Here is a 24,402-nt window from a genome sequence, read left to right as displayed (position 1 = left end):
TCTTATTCACAGACTGATGAATAATAACAAAGAAGCATTATCATATATACCCATAAAGTATATGCAGAAGCATTTCATAAATATTAATTTATGCTGTAAAAATAATAAACAACTTAAACAAAATATTTTGTTTTTTAAACTGGAGCTGTGCAGAATAAGCCCACCTGGGTCTTGGAATCCATGATATAATCATGTAAATTGCTCTCAGAAATAAAAAATAGACACATTATAACAAAAATATATCTAAAAATTAATCTTAAAGTGGAGATTTATATACCATGGAAACTTGAAAAAGTACAAAGATGTACACATTGTGAATTCACAGGTGAAATGCGAGCACAAGATTTTCAAGGCTCTATAATGAAATGGGAGCAGAAGCTACTTATACAGGCGTGTACAGAACTTACACAAAGCAAAGAGATTATGCAAATCACATGCAAATGTGTAGTAGGGTGTCACAGTAGTATGTCCCACGTAGTAGTGTGCCTTAAAAGTACACGGATAATGATGTTGAATCTCCAAATTGATTTACAAAGGCCAGGAAGTCATATTCATATGTTACCCAGGTAAAGGAATCTATTTTATTCATTCAGAAAGAGAAGAAAAATGCCTGGAGCTGTAGAAAGTCATCCCTTTTCAATTTGTTACTTCAGAACCATCTCTAGGTTACAGGGCAACATTCACACATCCTCAGTTATGTTAAGGCCTGAGTATATGGCCCAGGATATCACAGGTAGCTTGCTTTTGTGACCTTTTTCCTGGGGTATTCCTTTGTTCTGTTTATTTTCTTTCCTAAGAAGGAAAAATACAGAGTTAAAATATCCGCAGAATTCTCTTTACCTATAAAGACTACCTTCTACTACTTGCAGTGAAGTTCTGTATAAGTGAGTGATTAAAACGTCTCAATATTTGAAAAGTGAAAATGAATGTCACTTAGTCATGAATGACTCTTTGCAACACCATGGACTATACAGTCCTTGGAATTCTCCAGGCCAGAATACTGGAATGGGTAGCAGTTCCCTTCTCCAGGGAATCTTCCCAACCAGCTGAGCCACAAGGGAAGCCCTCATCTACTTTAGAACTGCCCTGGAGGTCACTCACCTATACAGAACTTCACTGCAAGTAGTAGGAAATAGTCTTTATGTGTTGCATGCCTGATTACTTTCCTGGACTAATACTAACTGAGCCCTTGTAAGTACTAACACCTCTGAATATATGGACATTGAAGAGGAGAGATTCCTTCCACTCTTCTTTCATGTAACAGTTGATTTCAGATCTGACTATTTTAGGACCAGGGCACTTATCCCAGGTCTGCATGGTATCAGGCCACAAGGCGTGCTTCTTGGTGGGGGCCACTTATAATGAGTAAGCAAAATCTTAACTTTCTCACAATGTTTTTAATGTGAGATTTTAAAAAATATTTTTTTATATTTTTATAATATATTTTATATTTTTATATATTTTTATATTTTTTATATTTTTAATGGAGATATTCATTCCATTTTAACCCCTACTTACTTATAAGAGATCCTTTGTATCCTTCACAGTTCTATCTGGGAAAAGATACAAATCTCTCTTTTGGAGGGTGAAGGAGTATTGGAAGGTATATTTTCTTTTCAACTTTATGCCCTTCAGAATATTAATAGCTTTTTCACAGGGCTAAAAAGTGCAATTGATCTTAAGATTCATTTTTTTTTATTGTATATAACAATATGCAATGCAAACTCAGTGTTTCCTGCTTTCTAGGACTAATATCTCAATGTGTAGAATGCAATCCAGATAGATAGAAATGTAGAAAGAAAGAAAGACAGATAGATATTCATACCTACACACACACACACACATTTTAATGTGCATACATTAAAATACAGTGATTGTATAATGGCAAGTATAATAGAACTTTCTACTTTTAATTTCTAAAATGTAATTACCATGACATTAGCACTATAGAAAACAATAAGTATGTTTATTCTGAGAGTTACCTTGTGATTATACTAAAACAGCAGTTTAATGCATTTATTGTGGAGTAAATAATTAAAGTAACTAAAATATTTTGCAAATATCAATTGTTCTATAAATGCTAATATGTTCATAGAAGAGACATATAGATGTTTAGGAAGAATGATTGAATTGACAAATATGAAATTGCATTTCCTTACTAATTGGATGAGATCCACCTTCATTATGGAAAGCAATATGCAATACTCCAAGTCCATAGAAGTAAATGTAAATTTCACACAAACACCCTCACAGAAACACCTTGAATAATATTTAATCAAACTATTTGAGCACCATGGCCCAGACAAGTTGCCATATAAAATTAACCATCACAGCATATTATCCAGGACTTGTAATAATAATAGATTAATGTTCTCCTTTTAGTATTTTACCTTTGTTACCTAATTTTTTTAAAAGAAAGATTTTATATCAATAAAATTAAACGGCAACTCAATGTCACCGTCATCTGCTATTAATAAAATTAAAATAATATAAAGTAACTAAAATAATGTTTCTGTAGTCTACTAAAACTCATGAAACTCATCTTATCCTAGTCTATTTTTAAAAAATGAGAGAATTTGGAAAATTTTAGAGAGGTATTAATGACTTTCTGGCACCAAGGTAAGACTTCCACATTGATTAAGTCAATTCATTTAATTAGAATTAAAAAGTAATTAATTAAAGTATTCCACACAGTGATAGAAAGAGGAGGTACGATGATTACTCTTTGCAGAAAACAAGTATAAATGACAGTATTGCCAGTAACAACCATTCAGTGGCACCAGAAATAAGCCAAAGGCAAACAGTATTGAGAAGCATTTGTTCTTTAAAAAGTGCTGAAGTGTTACAAAAATGCAGGCTGCATCTGTGACTTTTTGCCTGGAAATGCTCCTACCCTCTTTCTGCCCTCTTCCCTGCTTGATCACTGGAAATGAGAGCTTTACTGGTATGGGGTTTGGGCAAATTATCAGCTTTACAGGTGCAGACTTGATTTAATGTGGGAATAGGAGATATGCCCAGGTCTTTGCCAACTAAAATCAGCCGGCTCAGTTTGAAAGATATGCAATGTCCATATAGACACGGGAATCTAAAACTGAGGTCCCAGTTCTGGAAGGGCAGTAGACAAGGCAGGAATTTAATGGTGATATCCTAAAAGTGACAGATCCATATAAGAGCTGAAAGGAGCTCCAAACCTATCCTTGGCGCTAGATAAACTACACATGCAGTGGGGGGTGGGGGTGGGGTGACCCAAAGAACCATGAAAATCTAAAATGTACGGGCTATTGAAAATTTCTAAGGAATTTAAATGCATTTCTCTACCCATTCAGGGCGAGCTCAACAGAACACAGAGCCTTATGGACTTAGGCACATTATGTGACTACTGACATACACCCACACATAGGAGAAACAAGAAACCAAGTAGAAAAGATTAAATGTTTTATCAACTGCATAGTAGATAAAACTTAAGAACAGGCAAGTTATTGAAAACTGCAACTCTCAGGATAATAAAATAAAGTCCAAAATTACTATATTAACTACAATTTTCAATTAACTAAAAATTATTAAGCATGAATATAAACAGAAAAGTGACCAAAAAATAGCAACATAGCAAATGACAGCCAAAATAACTTAACTCTGAGTGAGCCCAGATATTTAATTTAGCAAATAACACTTTTAAAGCTGCTATAATTAAAATGTTCGAAGTAAAATAGTAACATATAATAAAAGAACTAAAGATAAGTGTGCTAACAATGAGCAACAAATAGAATATTCAAGAGAGAAATGAATATAATAGCAAAGAAACAAAAGGGAAAGTTGCAATGAGAAGCCAGTAATTTAAATGAAAATATAAACCAGATGGGCTCTGAGAAGATCTGAGATGGCAATAAAAAAAACAATAAATAATAAAGCAAGTAGAAAATTAGTAAAGGTAAAGAAGACTTGAACAAGTTTATTTAAGCAGCATTCAAAAGGTAAAATAATTTGAAATAAGTGTAACAAAAGTGGTATAAGTCCTGTAAATGAAACTTATAAACCACTGCTAAAGAAATTAAAGAAGTTTTTAATGAACAGAGAAATATATCATGTCCTCAGGCTGAAAGACTTGCTATTTTAAGGTGGCAGAATATTCCAAACTTATCTACAAATCAACATAATCGCTATCAAATTCCCAGTGGATTTTTGAGACAGACCAACTGACTAAATTTACATGTGAAAAAAACTTCCAGAAGTGCTACTATCTTTTACCGTGATTTCAAAATAATTTTAGATTTACCAAATAGCTGCAAAGATTGTACACAGAATTCTCACATTACCATCCCCCTATTTCTCCTAATGTTAGCAACTTGCATAACTATGTCACTTTTATCAAATTTCATAAATTAACATGGTAAAACTTAATTACCTAAAGTATGCACTTTATTTATATTGCTTCAATTTTTCTACCAATAATTTTTGTCTTTAGCCTTATACTGTCTGTATACTTTGCCACTGCCTTTCTTTCCCACTAGTTTCAATAAAAATGTCCTGGATTTTAATTCAGTTAGTTAGATTTATTTTTCACTGTCCCTCAGTAGGAACTATCTTCAGTTCCTACCACATCCTTATTTGAAATGAAAAAAATCTTCAGATAGTAAAATTTAATTTTTGCACTATGTGCTTCAATATGTTTTTGGAAACTTCATACAATAATGCATCTGCCATTACAGAAACATACAGAATACCACATTATGATAAAAATTATTAATGTGCAACCTATTTACAGCCTATCTCTCCTCCCTCCCCAAACCCCTTAGCAAGTACAGGTCTTTTTTTTTTTTTTTTCCTGGTTCAAGAATTTAGTCTTTTCCAAAATATTATATAAATGCTATCACAAAACATTTATACTTTTGACTCTGATTTCTTTCCCGTAGTAAAATTTGAGACTCATTCTTTTTGTTTAAATCCATAGTTTATTCCATTGTATGGATTTACCGCATTTATATCTATTTACTTATTAAATGACATGTATCTTGTTTCCAAATATTGGAATTTATGAACTGAGTTGATTCAAACATCTAATAGATTATTGTATGAGCATAAATATTCAATGCACTTTGGTAATAGTATATATTTGCTGGTTTATATTTTATATGATAAATCATCTATTTTTCTTTCAGAGGTGCTGTACTGTTTCCACAGGCAGTAGAAATGTTTTCTTTGTATAGCATGCTTGACAGCACTTGATATTGTCATTTTATATTTTTCAGCCACTTTAGCAATGGTCTAAATGTTCCTCAGCATGATTTTAATATGCATGTCCATAATAATATGATATTGAGTTACTTTTCATTTGCTTACTTAACATTTATATATCTTTTGTCAGAATGTGTCTCTTATGATTTTATGTTCATTTTCTTATTCAGTCTTTTTGGTTACTGAATTTTTTAGAATCTTTTTATATTCAGGATAAAAGCTAATGTCAGATATACGATACATGCATATTTTCTCCAGAATTTGGCTTACCTTTTCATTACACTAAAATTTCACAAAGAAAAAGGTTTGTTTGATAAAGTCACCAGTTAAACTTGTTGCTTTTTATATATAATGCTTTTAATGTCATATATTAAAAAAATCATAAAATTCAAGGTCCTGAGATTTTATATTTTACAGAAATTGTGTCATTTTATATTTGTCTATAGTCCATTTTGACTCAGTTCTTGGATGAAGTGAGAGGTATGTGTCAAGGTTTATTATTTGTTTTTAATATGAAGTACAATAAGTACAGTGCCATTTATTGAAAAAAGTATCATTCATCAACCGAATTTGAGTGCAATTTTGAATAAAATGCTGACTATATTTCTGATGATCTATTGCTGGGTTCTCCATTCTGTATCAATGAACAATCAATGGATATTATCTTGATTAGTATTCAGTTCAGTTCAGTCATTCAGTCGTGTCCGACTCTTTGCGACCCCATGAATCGCAGCACGCCAGGACTCCCTGTCCATCTCCAACTCCTGGAGTTTGCTCAAACTCATGTCCATTGAGTCGGCGATGGCATCCAACCATCTCAACCTCTGTCGTCCTCTTCTCCTCCTGCCCTCCATCTTTCCCAGCATCAGGGTCTTTTCCAATGAGTCAGCTCTTCGCATCAGGTGGCCAAAGTATTGGAGTTTCAGCTTCAACATCAGTCCTTCCAATGAACACCCAGGGCTGATCTCCTTTAGGATGGATGGATGGATCTCCTTGCAGTCCAAGGGACTCTGAAGAGTGTTCTCCAGCACCAGAGTTCAAAATCAATTCTTCGGTACTCAACTTTCCTTATAGTTCAACTCTCTCATCCATACACGACTACCGCCTTGACTAGATGGACTTTTGTTAACAAAGTGATGTCTCTGATTTTTAATGTGGTGTCTAGGTTGGTCATAACTTTCTTTCCAAGGATAAGTGTCTTTTAATTTCATAGCTGCAGTCACCATCTGCAGTGAATTTTGGAGCCCCCCAAAATAAAGTCTGTCACTGTTTCCCCTGTTTCCCCATCGTTGTGCCATGAAGTGATGGGACCGGATGCCATGACCTTAGTTTTCTGAATGCTGAGCTTTAAGCCAATTTTTCACTCTCCTCTTTCACTTTCATCAAGAGGCTCTTTAGTTCTTCACTTTCTGCCATAGGGTGGTGTCATCTCCATATCTGAGGTTATTGATATTTCTCCCAGCAATCTTGATTCCAGCTTGTGCCTCTTCCAGGCCAGTGTTTCTCATGATGTACTCTGCATTTAAGTTAAATAAGCAGGGTGACAATATACAGCCTTGACGTACTCCTTTTCCTGTTTGGAACCAGCCTGTTGTTCCATGTCCAGTTCTAACTGTTGCTTCCTGACCAGCATATAGGTTTTTCAAGAGGCAGGTCAGGTGGTCTGGTATTTCCATCTCTTTCAGAATTTTCCACAGTTTATTGTGATCCACACAGTCAGAGGCTTTGGCATAGTCAATAAAGCAGAAATAGATGTTTTTCTGGAGCTCTCTTGCTTTTTTGATGATCCGCGGATGTTGACAACTTGATCTCTGGTTCCTCTGCCTCTTCTAAAACCAGCTTGAACATCTGGAAGTTCACGGTTCACGTATTGCTGAAGTCTGGCTTGGAGAATTTTGAGCACTACTTTACTAGCGTGTGAGATGAGTCCCATTGTGCGGTAGTTTGAGCATTCTTTGGGATTGCCTTCCTTTGGGATTTAAATGAAAACTGACCTTATCCAGTCCTGTGGCCACTGCTGAGTTTTCCAAATTTGCTGGCATATTGAGTGCAGCACTTTCACAGCATCATCTTTTAGGATTTGAAATAGCTTAACTGGAAGTCCATCACCTCCACTAGCTTTGTTTTAGTGATGCTTCCTAAGGCCCACTTGACTTCACATTAGGATGTCTGGCCCTAGGTGAGTGATCACACCATTGTGATTATCTGGGTAGTGAATATCCTTTTTGTACAGTTCTTCTGTGTATTCTTGCCACGTCTTCTTAATATCTTCTGCTTCTCTTTGGTCCATACCATTTCTGTCCTTTATTGAGCCATCTTTGCATCAAATGTTCCCTTGGTATCTCTAATTTTCTTGAAGAGATCTCCAGTCTTTCCCATTCTATTGTTTTCCTCTATTTCTTTCCACTGATCACTGAGGAAGGCTTTCTTATCTCTCCTTGCTATTCTTTGGAACTCTGCATTCTTTCCTTTTCTCCTTTGCTTTTTGCTTCTCTTTTCACAGCTATTTGTAAGGCCTCCTCAGACAGCCATTTTGCTTTTTTGCATTTGTTTTTCTTGGGAATGGTCTTGATCCCTGTCTGCTGTACAATGCCACAAACCTCTGTCCATAGTTCATCAGGCATTCTGTCTATCAGATCTAGTCCCTTAAATCTATTTCTCACTTCCATTGTATAATCATAAGGGATTTGATTTAGATCATACTTCAATGGTCTAGTGGTTTTCTCCACTTTCTTTAAGTCTGAATTTGGCAATAAGGAGTTTATGATCTGAGCCACAGTCAGCTTCCAGTCTTGTTTTTGATGACTAACTTGATTAGTATATATTTATAGTAAAGTTATATATATGAAATACATTAGTATCAGTCTTCAAAACATGTTTTACTTTTGAGAAATAAATAATTAAATACTGGAATCTAAGTCTACCTTCAAATAATATTATGTTGCTTCATTTGTAATATACATACCTATAAAAATATAGTTCCAAATTCTCCCTTTCACCATTCTTATATATTTTACATATCCATGTACTATATAACACACAACATATTTTTTCTTTAACTACTAAGTTATCTTTAGGGCAAATAAAATAACAAAAACATTTCATTTACCTTCATTTTTTCCTATTTTCAACACTATTCTTTTCTCTTGTTTACTGAGAAATGTTTCTTATGTATATCACATTTCTCTGCTTGAAAACCTTCATTAGAATATCTTATGCATTAGGTCTGCTGGCAATGAATTCTAATTTTGTTTTCTCTGAGAAAGTCTTCACTTCTCCTACTTCATTAATGTGTATTTTTGCTAGGAATGTAATTCTGTGTTGACAGTTATTTTTTATTTTCTTTTTTTTTTAAATCAGCACTTAAAAACCACGGTCTTCTTAATTGCAAGATTACTTATGGGAAGATTGCTATAAAATTTAATCCCTGGTACCTTTGTAAGTAATATATCTTTCTACTTTTCAAGATTTTCACTTTGCTTTTATTTTCAGTAATTTGAATATGATTCATATACAAATAAGTTTTTCTGTGTTGATTACTTTTGCTATCTGTGTGGTGCTCTGTAAGCTTTTGTGATGTTCTATAAACTACTGTATCTATGATTTGGTGTGTGTCACTAATTTTGGAAATTTCTTAACCATTATTTTTTCCTCACATTTTTTTTCTCATTTTTTTATTTCTGAGATTAAAATGATGTGCCATTATATCATTTGATATTATTCCAAAAGTGTTAATATTCTCCTATGATTTTCCTTTTGTTTTATTTTGTATGATTTCTACTGAAATATCTTGGAATCAAATTGCCAACATTCATTGGTTCATAGAGAAACAAGAAAATTAAAACAAAATATATCTACTTGTGCTTCATTGACTATGTTAAAGCCTTTGGTCATGTGGATCACAAAAAACTATGGAAAATTCTTGAAGTGATGGGAATACCAGACCACCTTACCTGCATCCTGAGAAACCTGTATGCATGTCAAGAAGTGAAAGTTAGAACTGGACATGGAAAAACAGGCTGGTTCCAAATTGGGAAAGGAGTATCTCAAGGCTGTATATTGTCACCCTACTTATTTAACTTCTATGCAGGGTACATTATGTGAAATGCCATGTTGAATGAATCACAAGTTGGAATCAAGATTGCTGGGAGAAATATCAACAACCTCAGATACGCAGATGATATCACTCTAATGGTAGAAAGTGAAGAAGAGCTAAAGAGCTTCTTGACAGGAATGAATGAGGAGAGTGAAAAAGCTGGTATAAAAAAGACCATGGCATCTGATTCTATCACTTCATGGGAAATAGATGGGGGAAAATGGAAAGAGTGACAGAGTTTATTTCTTGAGCTTCAAATTCACTGCAGATAGTGTGAAGCCATGAAATTAGAAGATGTTTGTGCCTTGGAAGAAAAGTTATGACAAACATAGTGTATTCAAAAGCAGAGATCACTTTGCTGACAAAGGTCCATAGAGTCAAAGCTATGTTTTTTCCATTAGTCATGTACAGATGTGAGAGGCCATAAAGAAGGCTGAGCACCAAAGAACTGATGCTTTCAAATTGTGGTGCTGGAGAAGATCCTTGAGAGCCCCTTGAGCTTCAAGGAGATCAGATCAATCAATCCTCAAGGAAATCAAACTTGAATATTCATTGGAAGTACTGATGCTGAAGATGAAGCTCCAGTATTTTGACCACCTGATGCAAACAGTCAAATGCTGATGTTGGAAAAAATTGAAGGCAAAAACATAGGGGGTGACAGAAGATGAGATGGTTAAATAGCATCATCAACTCAATGGACATGAGTTTGAACAAACTCCAGTAGATTGTAAAGGACAGGGAAGCCTACAGTCCATGGGGTCATGAAGAGTCAGATATGACTTAGTGACTGAGCAAGAACAACAACAATCTTGGAATTCACTGATTGTTTCCTTGATGGTGTTGTATTTAACTGCAAAGCAGATCTTAGGCCATTATTCTCTCTTTTATTTTCCCTAGCCCCCTAGCATTTCCATTTGGTCGTTTCTTAACTATTTTTAGTCTATAGTAAAATTACCTTCAAAATTATGATGATGCATGTTTTCTCTATTTTTATTAGCACCATTAACATGCTAAGCATTATTATTTTAAGTTTCATGTATGTTAAGTCTAATATCCTTGATACATCTGAATTTAGTTCTGATAGTATCTTTGTCTCTTCAGACTGTGATTTTTTTTTCCGCCTTTTTGTAATGCCCTGCAATATTTTTTTTTTTTTTTTTGACAGCTGGGCACTAAGATACATATGCAACTTATATTTACATTTATAAAATATTTATTAAAACATATCTAATATGTTTGTACCTAGACATGTGCATGCTTTTTTCTCCAGAGACAAAAATAATGGGGTTATGTGTTAATAAAGTTAGGAGTTGGGAATTAAAGTTTCCTGTTACTACTTTTCTTTCCAAATACCACAGGCTTCATGTCCTCCTACTGACTGGCTTTATCAGTTTAGTTCAGTTCAGTTGCTCAGTCGTGTCCAACTCTGCAACCCCATGGACTGTAGCATAACAGGCTTCCCTGTCCATCACCAACTCGTAGAGCTTGCTCAAACTCATGTCCATTGAGTCAGTGATGCCATCCAACCATCTCATCCTCTGTTGTCCCCTTTTCCTCCTGCCTTCAATCTTTCCCAGCATCAGGGTCTTTTTCAATCAGTCAGTTCTTTGCATCAGGTGGCCAAAGTATTGGAGTTTCAGCTTTAGCATCAGCCCTTACAATAAATATTTAGGACTGATTTCCTTTAGCATTGACTGGTTTGATCTCCTTGCAGTCCAAGGGACTCTCAAGAATCTTCTCCAACACCACAGTTTAAAAGTATCAATTCTTCAGTGCTCAGCTTTCTTTATGGTCCAACTCTCACATCCATATGTGACTACTGGAAAAACCATGGCTTTGACTAGATGGACCTTTGTTGGCAAAGTAATATCTTTGCTTTTTAATATGCTGTCTAGGTGGGCTAATTTGCCAGAGGACTTTCCTCAATATCTGATTTCCAGAGAATTTCAAGAGAATTAGTCCCTTGCAGCACTTTCAACTGTAATCCACTTTTATTTTGATTTTTATCTTGATAGCCTGGAGGTAACTGGAGTGGGAAGATGCCATTCTCTAATACTCAAATTCCTACTAAATTTTAGGCAGATTCTGTTTCCCTTTGCTTCAGGGCTTTGGTCTTCACAAGTGTTCCTTCCCTTCCTCTAACTGTCATGGCAAACCTTTCATGCTTCCCTGCCCATGCTGTTGTTGCTGTTTAGTTGCTAAATGTTGTCTGACTTGTGATGCCACAGACTGTAGCCCACCAGGCTCCTCTGTCCACAGAATTTCCCAGGCAGGAATCCTGGAGTGGTTTGCCATTTCCTTCTCCAGGGGATCCTCCTAACCGAGGGATCAAACCCACATCTCTTACTTTAGAAAGCATATTCTTTACTGCTGAACCAGCAGGGAAGCACATGTCATGGATAATACTAACTCCATCTCTCTGCCAGCTCCCCTTCTCAGCTGCAACATTGCCAATATAATTTCTGTAGATCTTCCTTATGCGGATTAAAGCCATTTCTCCACAATAAAGATGGCAGAGATGGGTATAGCATCTCTCCATAAGACCCTAGTGGCTACTGCTTGTCTCCTCCTACCAACACCACAAGAAAAGTCTTCCCAGGATTCTATTCAATCTTATGAGTAGCTTCCAAAAATCTTAGAGGAAAATCTTGAAGAGTGTGACCCTGCCTGTATCTATACCTCTATGTACTTTACATTCCTGTTCTTTACCACACTCGCATCATAGCTATTCATTAAAATTTATTAGCTGTATCTTCTTACTGGCATATATAACACCCTGCAGTGTCTGTTTCCTAGGTTACCACACACTCAGATTGTGTTTCTCCCTGCAAGCATCTTCTTCTCTCCCAATATTCTAGGTTACTTGATTGTCCTGGAAAGTTTTTTCACTGATGGGTTCAAGAAAAGTCATTAATTTCATTGATTTGCAGCTTGTATATCTAATTTTTAATTGCAGAGGTTGGCATGAGACTTCTGGTACTCTGTATCTCTGAACTAAAACTGTTGTTTATTGAAAACAACAAAATTTGTTTTAGATTAATATTCAATTGCCTCTATATTTGCTTTTTATTTCCATAGTTAAAACTATTATGCAAATAATAACACTAAAGGATTGATTCAAATTTTATAAATAATGTCTAATATGCTAGAAATACAAAAAAGTATATATTTTTAAAAATATATATTTAAATTAAACAATCAAATAAACTGACTTTACCAAAACTTTGATCTCTCACATTAAAGTATACCTAAGGTTTTCTAAGTGGCTCATTAATATTGTTATTCTGCATGTGAAACTAACTTGGGTTAAGGGTTGGGGTGTGAAGAGAAGACTGGAAGAACAGTGATAAATGGAATACATGAAAATGAGAGAAAAGACAAAAAAGATGTAACTACGGTAACCAAAATAGTGATGTTTGACCTTAAAGTGACCTTTTCAATTTGTATTCTATTTAAACATTCTCCCAGCACTGACCTGAAAGCTCTCATTTTTATACATAATAAAGATATATACCTGCTGTCTCCAAAGTGAACAAAAATCCAGTGAGAATTATTGTCAACTTTCCTTTCTCATCTATTACTGGAAGAATTTTTTTTCATCATAGAAATAAAGTAATAACAATAAGACACTTGATTCTTGCAAGCATATAACTTCCTCCAAACAAAATCAGTTCATTTCAGGAGGGGAAATACAGATTAATATACAGGAGTTTTGACTAACTCACCCCTGTCCCCCTTCAATAAGCATATGGAAAGAAAGCAATGGATGAATGATGGTCATAATTTTGCATAAAATATTTTGAAGTTAGTGTAACTGTGTGACTGGAGATGAAGCTGAGAATGTGAGCCAGACCAGATATGTACAAAGCCTTTGTAAGCCAGGCTGAATAATTCACTCTTCTGGAATAGGCAAAAAAAGAACTAGAAAATAGCTTGAATTGTCATGACATAATTACATTTTTAGAAAGGCAACACTGTAGGTGATGCAACGATCTTGATTAAGGGGCAGACCCAAAATTAGAGGGCTGTCACAGTGTTACTGGCAAGAGGGGTAAGAGCCAAAAGTAGGAATCACTAGTGTGTATGAGTAAGTAGAATGAGATTCAGAAGGTAATTTTTAGATATGACTAATGAGATTTAGTTCCTTATTAAATATAGAAGGGAGAGCTTTGAAAATAAGGTATGTGATGAAACCTAAAATTAATGAATAAGAAAAAAGAATGAAATTTAAAGAGTAGATTTTATTTCAACTTAAGTCAATTTATTTCTTGCTACATTATGACAGTTCTTATAAATCATCATCTTATTTTATTTTCAGGGACATTCCTTTGACTTTATCTTGTAAATATCTTTTGTATTTCTGTTGCTATTGGTGTTGTATAGGCTATATGGCAATTATTTTTAAAAGCTATTTATAATACATTGATTCTTTCCTATAACACTGTATGCTTGTGTCTATGCAAACATTCTTATCTTCCTGTGGATAAGAAATGTGGTAATCTGAAACTTCCTCTGCACCTGACAATGTGAACTTTTTCTCTGGGAATTCTTCTTCACTCTTTGTTTGACTGTTTTATTCTTTCTTATTTAAATTGGATCATTTTCTCAAGTATCTGCTGATTCTCAGCTATATCTTTATATTTAAGAATCAAATATTCAAAGGTGGTTAAATTTCCTGGTTCATAGCAGTTTTACTAACTCACTGGCTTAACTATAAAAGGATAAACTCTTTTAGGGTCTATAAAATATCAGTATTTGGAGATATTTCTCTGATTTAGTGTTTATTCAGGTTCTCTGAACAATAATTCTGCAAGAACGAGCCTGAAGCACATTTCCTGAATGTAGAAGTTCTTAGACAAGTCAGAAGAGGCTGTGTCTCACATTATCTAGATTTATACTTGTTCTTTCTTCACAGTCTTGGAGTTCCACTCTCTCCTTGGTATACTTGATAACCCATAATTCTGAGATTCATTATGGATCCTGAGGATAAATCAACTCACTTCTTGCCATTATTTCCATTAGCAAAGACTTTAAATTGGAGGTTACTATTTTCTAATAAATCATTTATCCTTCATTTTCCAGTTGCTTTCATTTTCTTCAAACATTTTCTCATTAATTTATTGAATTATATTGTCTACTCCTTTGTTATCAATGTCTTTGTGGGTCTTTACAGTTCCTATTTATTTTATACAATTTGAATGTAATCTAGGAAGGGAGGAAATATAAATATTTGTGGTTCAATTGTGTTTACTTACTCCAAATATGCTGTTTAATTTTAAAAATTTAGTTATTTTCCAGTTAGAACTACAATTCAGCCATTAAAAACTGGAGATCAGAGCACCTGCCCTACCTATTTCACAAGGCATCATAAAATTATGACAATTAAAAATATACAAATATGAAGCACTTTTAGACATTCAAGTATTATCATGAAAATAACCTGTAAGCAAACCCTTCATTTTTCAGCAGATGTGATTTAAGCTGCACTCTCAATTTGTAAAAAAAAAAAGTATAAATCAATTCACCATGAGGTGTTTATGGGTTTTCACAGAAGTGTGGCCTGCATACATAGTACCCACAGAAAGTTGTCCAGTGGAGATATATTACTGTGACTATCCCCACAGCTTATGCAGTAAATTCCTCAGAGTCTTGTGTATAACAAAGATGAAAACAAAGGATATCTATGATTTCATTGTATGGCTGTCATTACCCAATTCTGTAGTCTTTCATTCTCTCATAATTCATATTCAGATTTTCAATAGCAATTAGGATTCTAAATTTGACCAAGGCTTAGTCTAACTTATGTATATATACATATATATACATATATATGGGACATTATATATGTATATTTATCTACATCTCCTATTTATCTCCTAATTATCTACATCTATGTATCTATCTACCTTCCTCTCAATGTGTCTTGGAGGAAAGAAAGGAAGCAATACATAGATATTAATAGAGTTGATTTTAAATAATGAATTATTGTATGGCAGTTTATATTCCTATATTTATGATTTCTAAGTTTTCAACTTTCCACTTTAATGTGAGTACATATTTTATATTCAGAAAATAATTATTTTTAAATTGTACTTTAGCAGATGCAGGACTGTCATGGCACAGAGATGAAAAGTTCTAGTTATTGCTGTTTTAGAACATAATTTAACAAATTTTGAAAGATCCATCCTCACAGTTAAATAAATATTGACTTTAATAAATTAACACCTGTGTGTAAGATTTTTGGTTTCAAGTAGGTAGAAACAATCTTGCAAAGAATTAATTACTCTTCTCTCAATCCCATAGTGAGTTGCAATACATGCTAAATGATGAGTAAAGGGAGGGACTGCTTTCATTCATTATGCCAAGAATACACAGCACATAAGAAGAGAAAGGTTAGAAATTATTTTTGATTGCTCAGTTTGGTGGAACCCAATATTCCTATGAATAAGCAACAGTGAATGATGAGGGAAGAGATAGCTGCTTCCCTTAATGTTTTAACATGATTTATTCAAATTTATAATGGAGAACTGAGTAAAATAAATTTGCACAAGCTTAAGTAAAATAAAGAAAATGTCATTAATCATTATAAGTAATCTGTGGAAATCATCTATTTTTTCATATGCGAATGGTCATTTAGCACTGGCCTTATCTGCAAACACTGTGCCCATATAAAGTCACCACATTAGGGTCAAGCACAGTGACACTCTGAATCAAACTGAGCAATCAATAGTGCCCGCTTAACCTGCATAATTGAAAATAAAAACTATGTTCGTTTTTAGTATTTTGAAATCCATGAAGTTCAAAGCATTAGAAAAATAAACCAACATCTTCAGATTTAAAAACAAAATAATAACAAATCCACAATACTTTATGTAATGCTGTAGGGCAAAACTATTAAATACATTTAAAATATTAGAACTATATTTCTTGGAAATCATTCAATAAAAATGACCTATTTTCACTAGGTATTAATATTTTAATTGTCACTGTTATTTTATTTTTTGGTTTGCCAAATATGTTAGCATTTCTTCATCATATCCTGAAATAAAAATAATTATATGTCACTAACTCTACCAAGGTAAAAGACAGTGAAATGGTATGTAATAAAGAATTTGGTTGAATTTTGTCCTAGGTTCCTGGATGTAACATCTAAACCTTTGGAATTTTCCAAGTTATAGAAGTGTTTCTGTTACCTATAGTGGGCTTCCAAGAAAACACCTGATAATTTATACTAATGAGGTGACTCAGGAATGGACTCTTTATCCTGAAAGACTAACCATGTGATTAGAGGGTTTAGGATTTCAGTCCCATAATATTAGGCTCTAGCGAGGGAAGAGAGACTGAAGATTAATCTAAACCACAAGTCTTCTTTGGAGAAATGTCTATTTAGATTTTTTGTCCTTTTTTTTTTAAATTGTTTTTGTCTTCTTTTTTGTTTCTTTTGATATTGAGCTGTATGTGCTGTTATATTTTGGAAATTAATCCCTTATTGGTCACATCATTTGAAAGTATTTTCTCCCAATCTGTAGACTGTCTTTTTTATTTGTTCATGTTTCTTTTGCTGTTCACAAGCTTTTAAATTTAATTAGGTTCTATTTATTTATTTTTGCTTTTATTTCCAGTATTCTAGGTGATAAATCCAAAAATGTATTGCTGTGATTTATGTCAAAGAATGTTCAATCTATGTTTTATTCTAAGAATTTTATAGTATTTCATCTTATAATTAGGTCATCAACTCATTGTGAGCTTGCTCTTTTTTTTTTTTTTTGCATACAGGGTTAGAGCTCTGCTTAGTCACTCAGTCATGTCTGACTCTAGTCCCCCAAGGTTCCTCTGCCCATGGGAGTCTCCAGGCAAGAATACAGGAGTGGGTCGCTATGCCCTCCTCATACAGTGTTAGAGAACATTCTAATTCCATTCTTCTAGCTCTACTGTTTTCCCAGTACTACTTATTGGTGAGATTGTCTTTTCTCCATTGTATATGGTTGCCTCCTTTGTCATATATTAATTGACCAAAAGTGCATGGGTTTATTTCTGGACTTTCTATAATGCTCTATCAATCTATATGTCTGTTTTTATGCCATTACCATACTGTTTTGATGACTATAGTTTTGTAATACACTCTGAAGTCTATACTATATATATAGCTAAATCACTGTATACCTGAAAATAATACATTGGAAATCAACTATTTTTCAATAAAAATTATATAAAAGGCACATGGCAAAACACACACACACACACATGGACAACTTTCGCATAAGTGGTGCTTATGTACTGAAGTCTCAATACAATCTCTAGACACAAAACTTGAGAGAGGTTTTTTGGTTGAAAATAATCTGCATATTGTCACATGTGCTAAAAAGTTAACACATCACTGAGAATGCCACAAGCTTCACTTTTCATACCTTCCCATACCTCTTCATTTGTATGGTAAGTCCCCTACATATGAACAAGTTTCATTCTGATCATGAATACAATTTGTTTATAAGTGCAACAAATTTGGCCTAGGTGTCAACTAACCTAATCAGCTATATGGTACTGTACTATAATAATTTTGTAGTGCTTTTCTATAAATAATACATAAAACATACAAAAAATAAACATTTTAAATTTTACAGTACAGTATCTTAGAAAGTAAAGTAGTATACAACACCACCTGGCATACAGGGGCTGGCACTGAGTGAACAGACAAGAAAAGATACTCACTGGAGGAGAGAGAAAAGGTGGGAGATGGAAGAACTGAAGAATCATCAACAGTAAGAGATGGAATGCAAGCTGCAATTTCATTCATGCCTCATGTTGATGGCACAAGTTCTGACTCCTTGCTGAATTTCATTCTATCTACTCTCTTAAAAAAGCGATCCAGTTATGTCTGAGTAGTAACTCTTTTTTTCCTAGTCATAGATGGCAAGGTAGCACTAGATTGCATTCTGAATGGATGCTGCACCATTTCTGCACCATTCTATGTTCAGGTCCTATACCTCAAAAACTAAAACTGTCTCCTCAAATAAGGAAAACCACCTTGCTGTGTCCTGCATCGTGAATCTCTTTGTGTCCTCAGGTACTTTTTCTACCCCCTGTCTCTCTTCACCCTTTTTCTGGGCCTCCAATCCCATCAGGTCTTTATTAGTAAACTTGTGTTGCACAAAAAGGAGTTCAATGAAGTTATCCTCTTGCAGATCTAGCTCCAGCTTCTTACAAAGGTTACAAAGGATCACTAAGTTGCTGAAGACCTCTTTGGACTCCTCTTCCAAATGCATGTTCACATCTTTGAAAGTTTGCAACTTGAAGGTTCATATGTAGGGGCCTTACAATATCCCTTTGCTATAATAAAGCTCCAATTACATTGACTAAGTTTTCTGAGTCATTCTAGTAAATTATCAAACCCGAGAGGGTAAAAGGAACCTCAAAATTTGTATCCAGCTGATGAGAAATGAAAGTGGCCTGTGAATCTCCAAACTGGTTATTGATATCTGAAGTAAGGGCAGTCTCATGGAGAACTAGTCCCTCAACCTGTGATCAAAAAGTTTGGCCGACTTCTTCATAATTAATGTCAGAAGTCAGTGCACAGCCAAAAGAAATAGACTGGCTGAGCAGATGAAAACATGATCATGTATGCACTTCCACTGACCACGTTACTCTGCTTCACCCCTAAATAGTATATAATTATTTTATATTATTAGGTTAATCATATTCCCATTAAGACTTGCATTTGTAATTATCTTTTATTTTTTGTCTTGCTATTGATTGTTTAAACTGATAAATATCTTTTACTATCCTGATTATATATATATTATATATATTATTATATTATATATTATATATATAATACATATATTATATATATATAACTATTACTCACTTAATATCATTGCATCATGATTAGTCAACAGAAAAATAACAGAATTTTATATTACCCAAACTAGCATTCAATAGAAAAATCTGTAATCACTTTTTAAAATCCAGATGCATATCAGAATTATTTTGGAATTCTTTGAAAAAAAAAATACCCAGGTATTGCTTTCACCCCTCCTCCCCAGAGTTCTAGATATGTTTATAATGAGCAGCCATGTTTAAAAACAACCGGGCTATACGAAGATCTTTTATCTAGTTGGTTTCACTTTTTCTATTTGATATTCAATGCTCCCATTTCATTTAGTTTGTTTTCCAGTTTCTCCATCTTTTATTTTTTTTTTTTTTGATGTTCTTTCCCAAGCCTCTATCAAGCATAGTAGAAAAGCTTTTGTATACATATATATAAATAATATGTATAATATATATATTTAAGAAAAATTATGAATTTTTGCCTAACTAAAATATTTATGACATTTTGATTCCACGTGCTTGACTCAGTATGAGTAGAATGCTAGATTTCTAATTTTAAAAAGTATATATGCAACAAGCAACAAAGGTTTACTGTATAGCACAGGTAACTACAGTCAACATCTTGTAATAATTCCTAATGGAAAATAATTTCAAAAGTAATATATGTGTATATGTATAACTGAGTCACAAAAAAAAGGAAATCTAAAAGAATTCTACTTTTTGAAATTTTATAATGTTTGTCTTTTATGCCAGTTTTTCTAAACATCCTTTGGACATCTAACAACAACTTATGAGATACAATATTTTACATATGTTTTGCAAGATATAAGATTAATATAAATTAATATAAATATAAAACTATTATATTTAAACTATTAATGATATCATTCAAGATGTTCCTATTTTTTCTGCATTTGATTAAATTTTCTCAGATAAATGTTAATATGTCTCACTATGATTATATATATATTTTTATCCCTTATGTTCCTTCTGATTTTTGCTTTACATATCCTTGTCCCTTTGTTGTTAGATGTCTAATCATTTATGTCATCTAACTTCTTTATGAATTGTACCTTTAATCATTAAAAATATTAACTTTTGTTTCAAAAAAAAAGAAAAGAAGTCAGTGCAGATGGAGATATCATTAAGTGTTTGAGGTATCAGGAACTACAACATATCCAAATTCTCCTTTTAGCCAATTTAGACTTCAGGTCTCCCATTGGTATCAGACAAATGTATATTTTCTTTAATGTAAATTTTCTTTAATTTTCTTTCATTTCTTTAATGATTGCCTAATCTGATTTACTAATGGCTACGATCTTTATTCTAGAGAATTGATAAGATAGAAAGGTGTGTCTATTTGCTTTTTAAGGTGTCACAGATAAGGATTTTCTTAGAAACCTAGTCTCAAAATTACTTCAAAGTTAGTTTTTTAATCTAATATTTCCCATCTTTTTAAAATCACAGGTCAATATTAACAGAAAACAAAATTAAGGAAAGGCAAATTTGAAATGTTGAAAAGAAAACAAGAGAAAGAAAGAAAAATAAATGACATAAATATTTATAAATTAATATAAGTAAATTACCTCTGAAGATGCCCCCAAAATTAAGTTTCAAAACTGCTTGAGACAATGCAGCAGCATTTGAAAAAAATGTCATTGCTTCTTAATGATTATATTTTGCATACTATTTATTTTGGTATTTAAATTCAAATATTAGTAAGCTCAGTCTTGGTGTTCAGTTATCATACATTATTTCTGTCATTAAAAATCATGAGTAGATGAAAGATGCAGAACCTGGTGGTGGTTAAAAGTCACTATAATAAAATGAGGGACTCCCCTGGCAGTCCAGTGGTTGACAGCCTGCCTTCCAAAGCAGGGAATGCTGGTTCAATCTTTGATCAGGAAACTAGGATTCCACATCCCATGGGACAGTAAGCCTGCCCACAGCATCTACAGAGAAGCCCACGTGCTGCAACAAAGCTCCTAAGTGTCACAACTAAGACCTGACTCAGTCAAACAATATATTTTTTTAAAAGGATGAAAAATCCAAGTTTGAATATATTTCATACAATAAGCCTAGGACAAAATCTAATCAATGTTCAATTATCTTTGGCCATCATTAAAACCACACTCCAAGATGGTGTTAACTTTTATATCAGCAATGCATAATTTAAACAGGAAAGATTTATATAAAAATTATTGGTTGCATGTTAAAGGAAAAAATAATGCTTTTTGTGTGTGTGATGAAATGTAGCTCAAATAACAGAAAGATGTTCTATATGAAATTAATAATTTCATCTTGATGCCAAAGTCATATAGAAAAATTTGCCTTGAGTATTAGGCAGCAAAAGGGAATTACCCAAGTCTGTTTTTTCAAAAGATCATCTTAATATTTCTCAAAGTTATCTACCCAAAGATCTACCCAAAGAAGCCCACCAAATTTCCAGGTGTTTATGCAAAGCATCATGTAATGTATTAAAATATAAATAGAGTAAACTTTTGATAGTGTATGGAATCTTTCCATCATTTAATAAAGTTTCATATGTAATTTAAGTGACTGTTGAGTTTGTTCCATTTTGTAATTTCTAGATATACTTGGAAATTTCACTTATATTAGTTCACTTGGGCTGTTATACCACAGATTAGTAGCTTAAACAACAGATATTAATTTTTTCACAGTTCTGGAGGCTAGAAGTTCCAGATTTATGTGCCATTGGCTGCTTTCAGGTGAGAGCTCTCTTCCTAGCTTGTAGAGAACCACCTTACTGTTGTGTCCTCATTTGGCCATTCTTCTGTAGTTTGCCAGTGGAGAAAGAGAATGGTAGGGTGTCTCTTCCTCTTCTTATTGGGGCACCAATCCTATCAGAGCTGGGACCCATACTTACGCTTTCATTTATCTTTAATTACCATCCCAAAGGCCTTATCTCCAAACACCGTCACACTGGGAGTTAGAGCCTCAACATGTGAATTCTAAGGGTAAAAATACAGTCTAAAACAACATCACACAACTAAGTGACTTACTGTTCACCAACCATAGGACTTGATTAAGAATGTTTTAAATTAGAAGTAGAACCAAGTAAGTTGTTTGTATGTGAATAAACTTTGGAAAAACTATATATATACATATATATATATATATATATATATATATATATACACATACATATATATATATATAGTTAATTCTTCAATCTGATAATGTGGTGTATTATATTGACTTCAGACTTTACTACAAAGCTATAGTCATCAAAACTACATGGTACTGGCACAAAAACAGACACATGGATCAATGAAACAGGACAGAAACCCCAAAAATAAGCCCACATACTTATGGTCACCTATTCTATGACACAGAAGGCAAGAATATACAATGGAGAAAAGACAGTCTCTTCAACAAATAGTGCTGAGAAAACTGGAAGCTATATGCAAAATAATGAAATTAAAACATTTTCTACATTGTATACAAAAATAAACTCAAATAGGTTAAAGATCTAAATGTAAGACTGGATAATATAATTTTCCCAGACAAAAACATTGGAAGAATGCTCTTTGACACAAATAGCAATAGTACTTTTGAGGGTCCATCTCTTAAAGCAAGGAAAACAAAAGCAAAAACAAACAAATGGGACCTAACTAAACCCCCTAAACTAAACTAAAAACTGCACAACAAAGGAAACCATGGGCAAAACAATGACAATACCAAATGGGAGAAAATATTTGCAAATGACATGACAGATAAGAGATTTAATATCTACCATATATAACAACTCATATAAACTTGACATTAAAAAAAGAAAAGATTAAAAGTGTGCAGAAGTCAATAGAAACTTTTCCAAAGAAGAAATGCAGATGGTAAACAAGCACATAAAAAGAGGCTCAATATCACTAATTACCAGGGAAATGCAAATCAAATCACAATAAGTTATCATCTCACACATGTCAGAAGAGCTGTTATCAAAAAAGAAAACACATGATGAATGCTGGTGAGTATGTGGAGAAAAGGGAATGCTTATAAACTGTTGGTGGGAATGTAAACTGGTGCAGCCATTGTGGAAAATAGCATGCAGATTTATCAAAAAACTAAAAATAGAACTATCATATGATGTAGCAGCTCCACAGCAGGAAATAAATTAAAAGAAAAAAAAAACACACTAATTGGAAAGGATGCATGCACCCCAATGTTCACAGCAGCATTATTTACAGTTGCCAAGGTAATCCAAGTGTCCATCAACAGATGAATGGATAAAGAAGCTGTGGCATATTTACATATATATACCACATATACATATATATACATACATATATATCTATAATGGAATACTACTCAGTCATAAAAGAATGAAATATCGCCATTTGTAGCAACATAGACAGACTGGGAGGACATTATGTTAAATGAGATAAGTCAGACAGAGAAAGACAAATATTATATGATATTACTTTTATGTGAAATGTAGATTCACAGATAACAGAGAATAAACTACTGGCTATCCTTGGGGAGAGGAAAGGGAAAATGGGCAATATAGGGATATGGGAAAAAAGACATTATGGGATTATATAAAATTAGGTGTTTGAAACTTTTGAAAATTGTAAAGTACAACAGAATTTAAAGAACCTTTCATTCAATAGCAAAGTAAATGTTAACTTTTAAAGAACAATCAGAAGATTTGTATTTCTATTATACTCACATCCCTATCGGAGATGGGATATGAACATTAATTCCACTTGCAACAGTGAATAAATCATGCTTACCAATTATATTTATATAATTTAACTAAAAATCATAAGGCAGGCAGAAGTTAAGCCAAAATCCAAGCTACCTAATTTATAACTGTTAATGAGAATAATCTGCAATTGTGCCACAAATTTTCAACAAGGTTGGGTTGTAGAATTAAATGGAATTCAACTTAATCAGAATGGTTGGAAGAAAGAAAGATGGTGAATGATCTTATTCATAAGGGTTACTCACATTGGAGAGTACTATTATTCCCATAAGTAACAGTTTACTCCTCTCAATTAGAAAATTTTAAGAGACTTTTCAACAGTCTCTTTGCTTAGAAAGAAAAAAGGAAGGAGTGAACTTTTTAGCTGGAAGGATTGAAAAGAAGGAGTTGGATAATATATATCCTTAATTATTTTTAAATAATGCATTAATAAGTAAGATGGATTGGTCCTAAAACAGAAGTCAGTATTGAAAAAGAAGAACTACATAGAGCAAAATACGATGCCAGAGGAAAAACTCCTTGA

The 24,402-nt window shown here is 33.3% G+C and overlaps 1 protein-coding gene across 1 annotated transcript in view; it reads right to left on the bottom strand.

The window, feature by feature from the left end:
- Positions 1–680: 680 nt before the first annotated feature.
- LOC122703124 overlaps positions 681–24,402 on the bottom strand; it is a 176,506-nt gene continuing 152,784 nt past the window's right edge. The window contains exon 5 of the mRNA XM_043917192.1: positions 681–792. Within this exon, the coding sequence (XP_043773127.1) occupies positions 681–792 (112 nt within the window). The remainder of the gene's footprint in view (positions 793–24,402) is intronic.

This window comes from Cervus elaphus, chromosome 11, assembly GCF_910594005.1.
Source record: "Cervus elaphus chromosome 11, mCerEla1.1, whole genome shotgun sequence".
NCBI classification, from domain to species: domain Eukaryota; kingdom Metazoa; phylum Chordata; class Mammalia; order Artiodactyla; family Cervidae; genus Cervus; species Cervus elaphus.
This window is presented reverse-complemented; position numbering and strand designations above follow the sequence as displayed.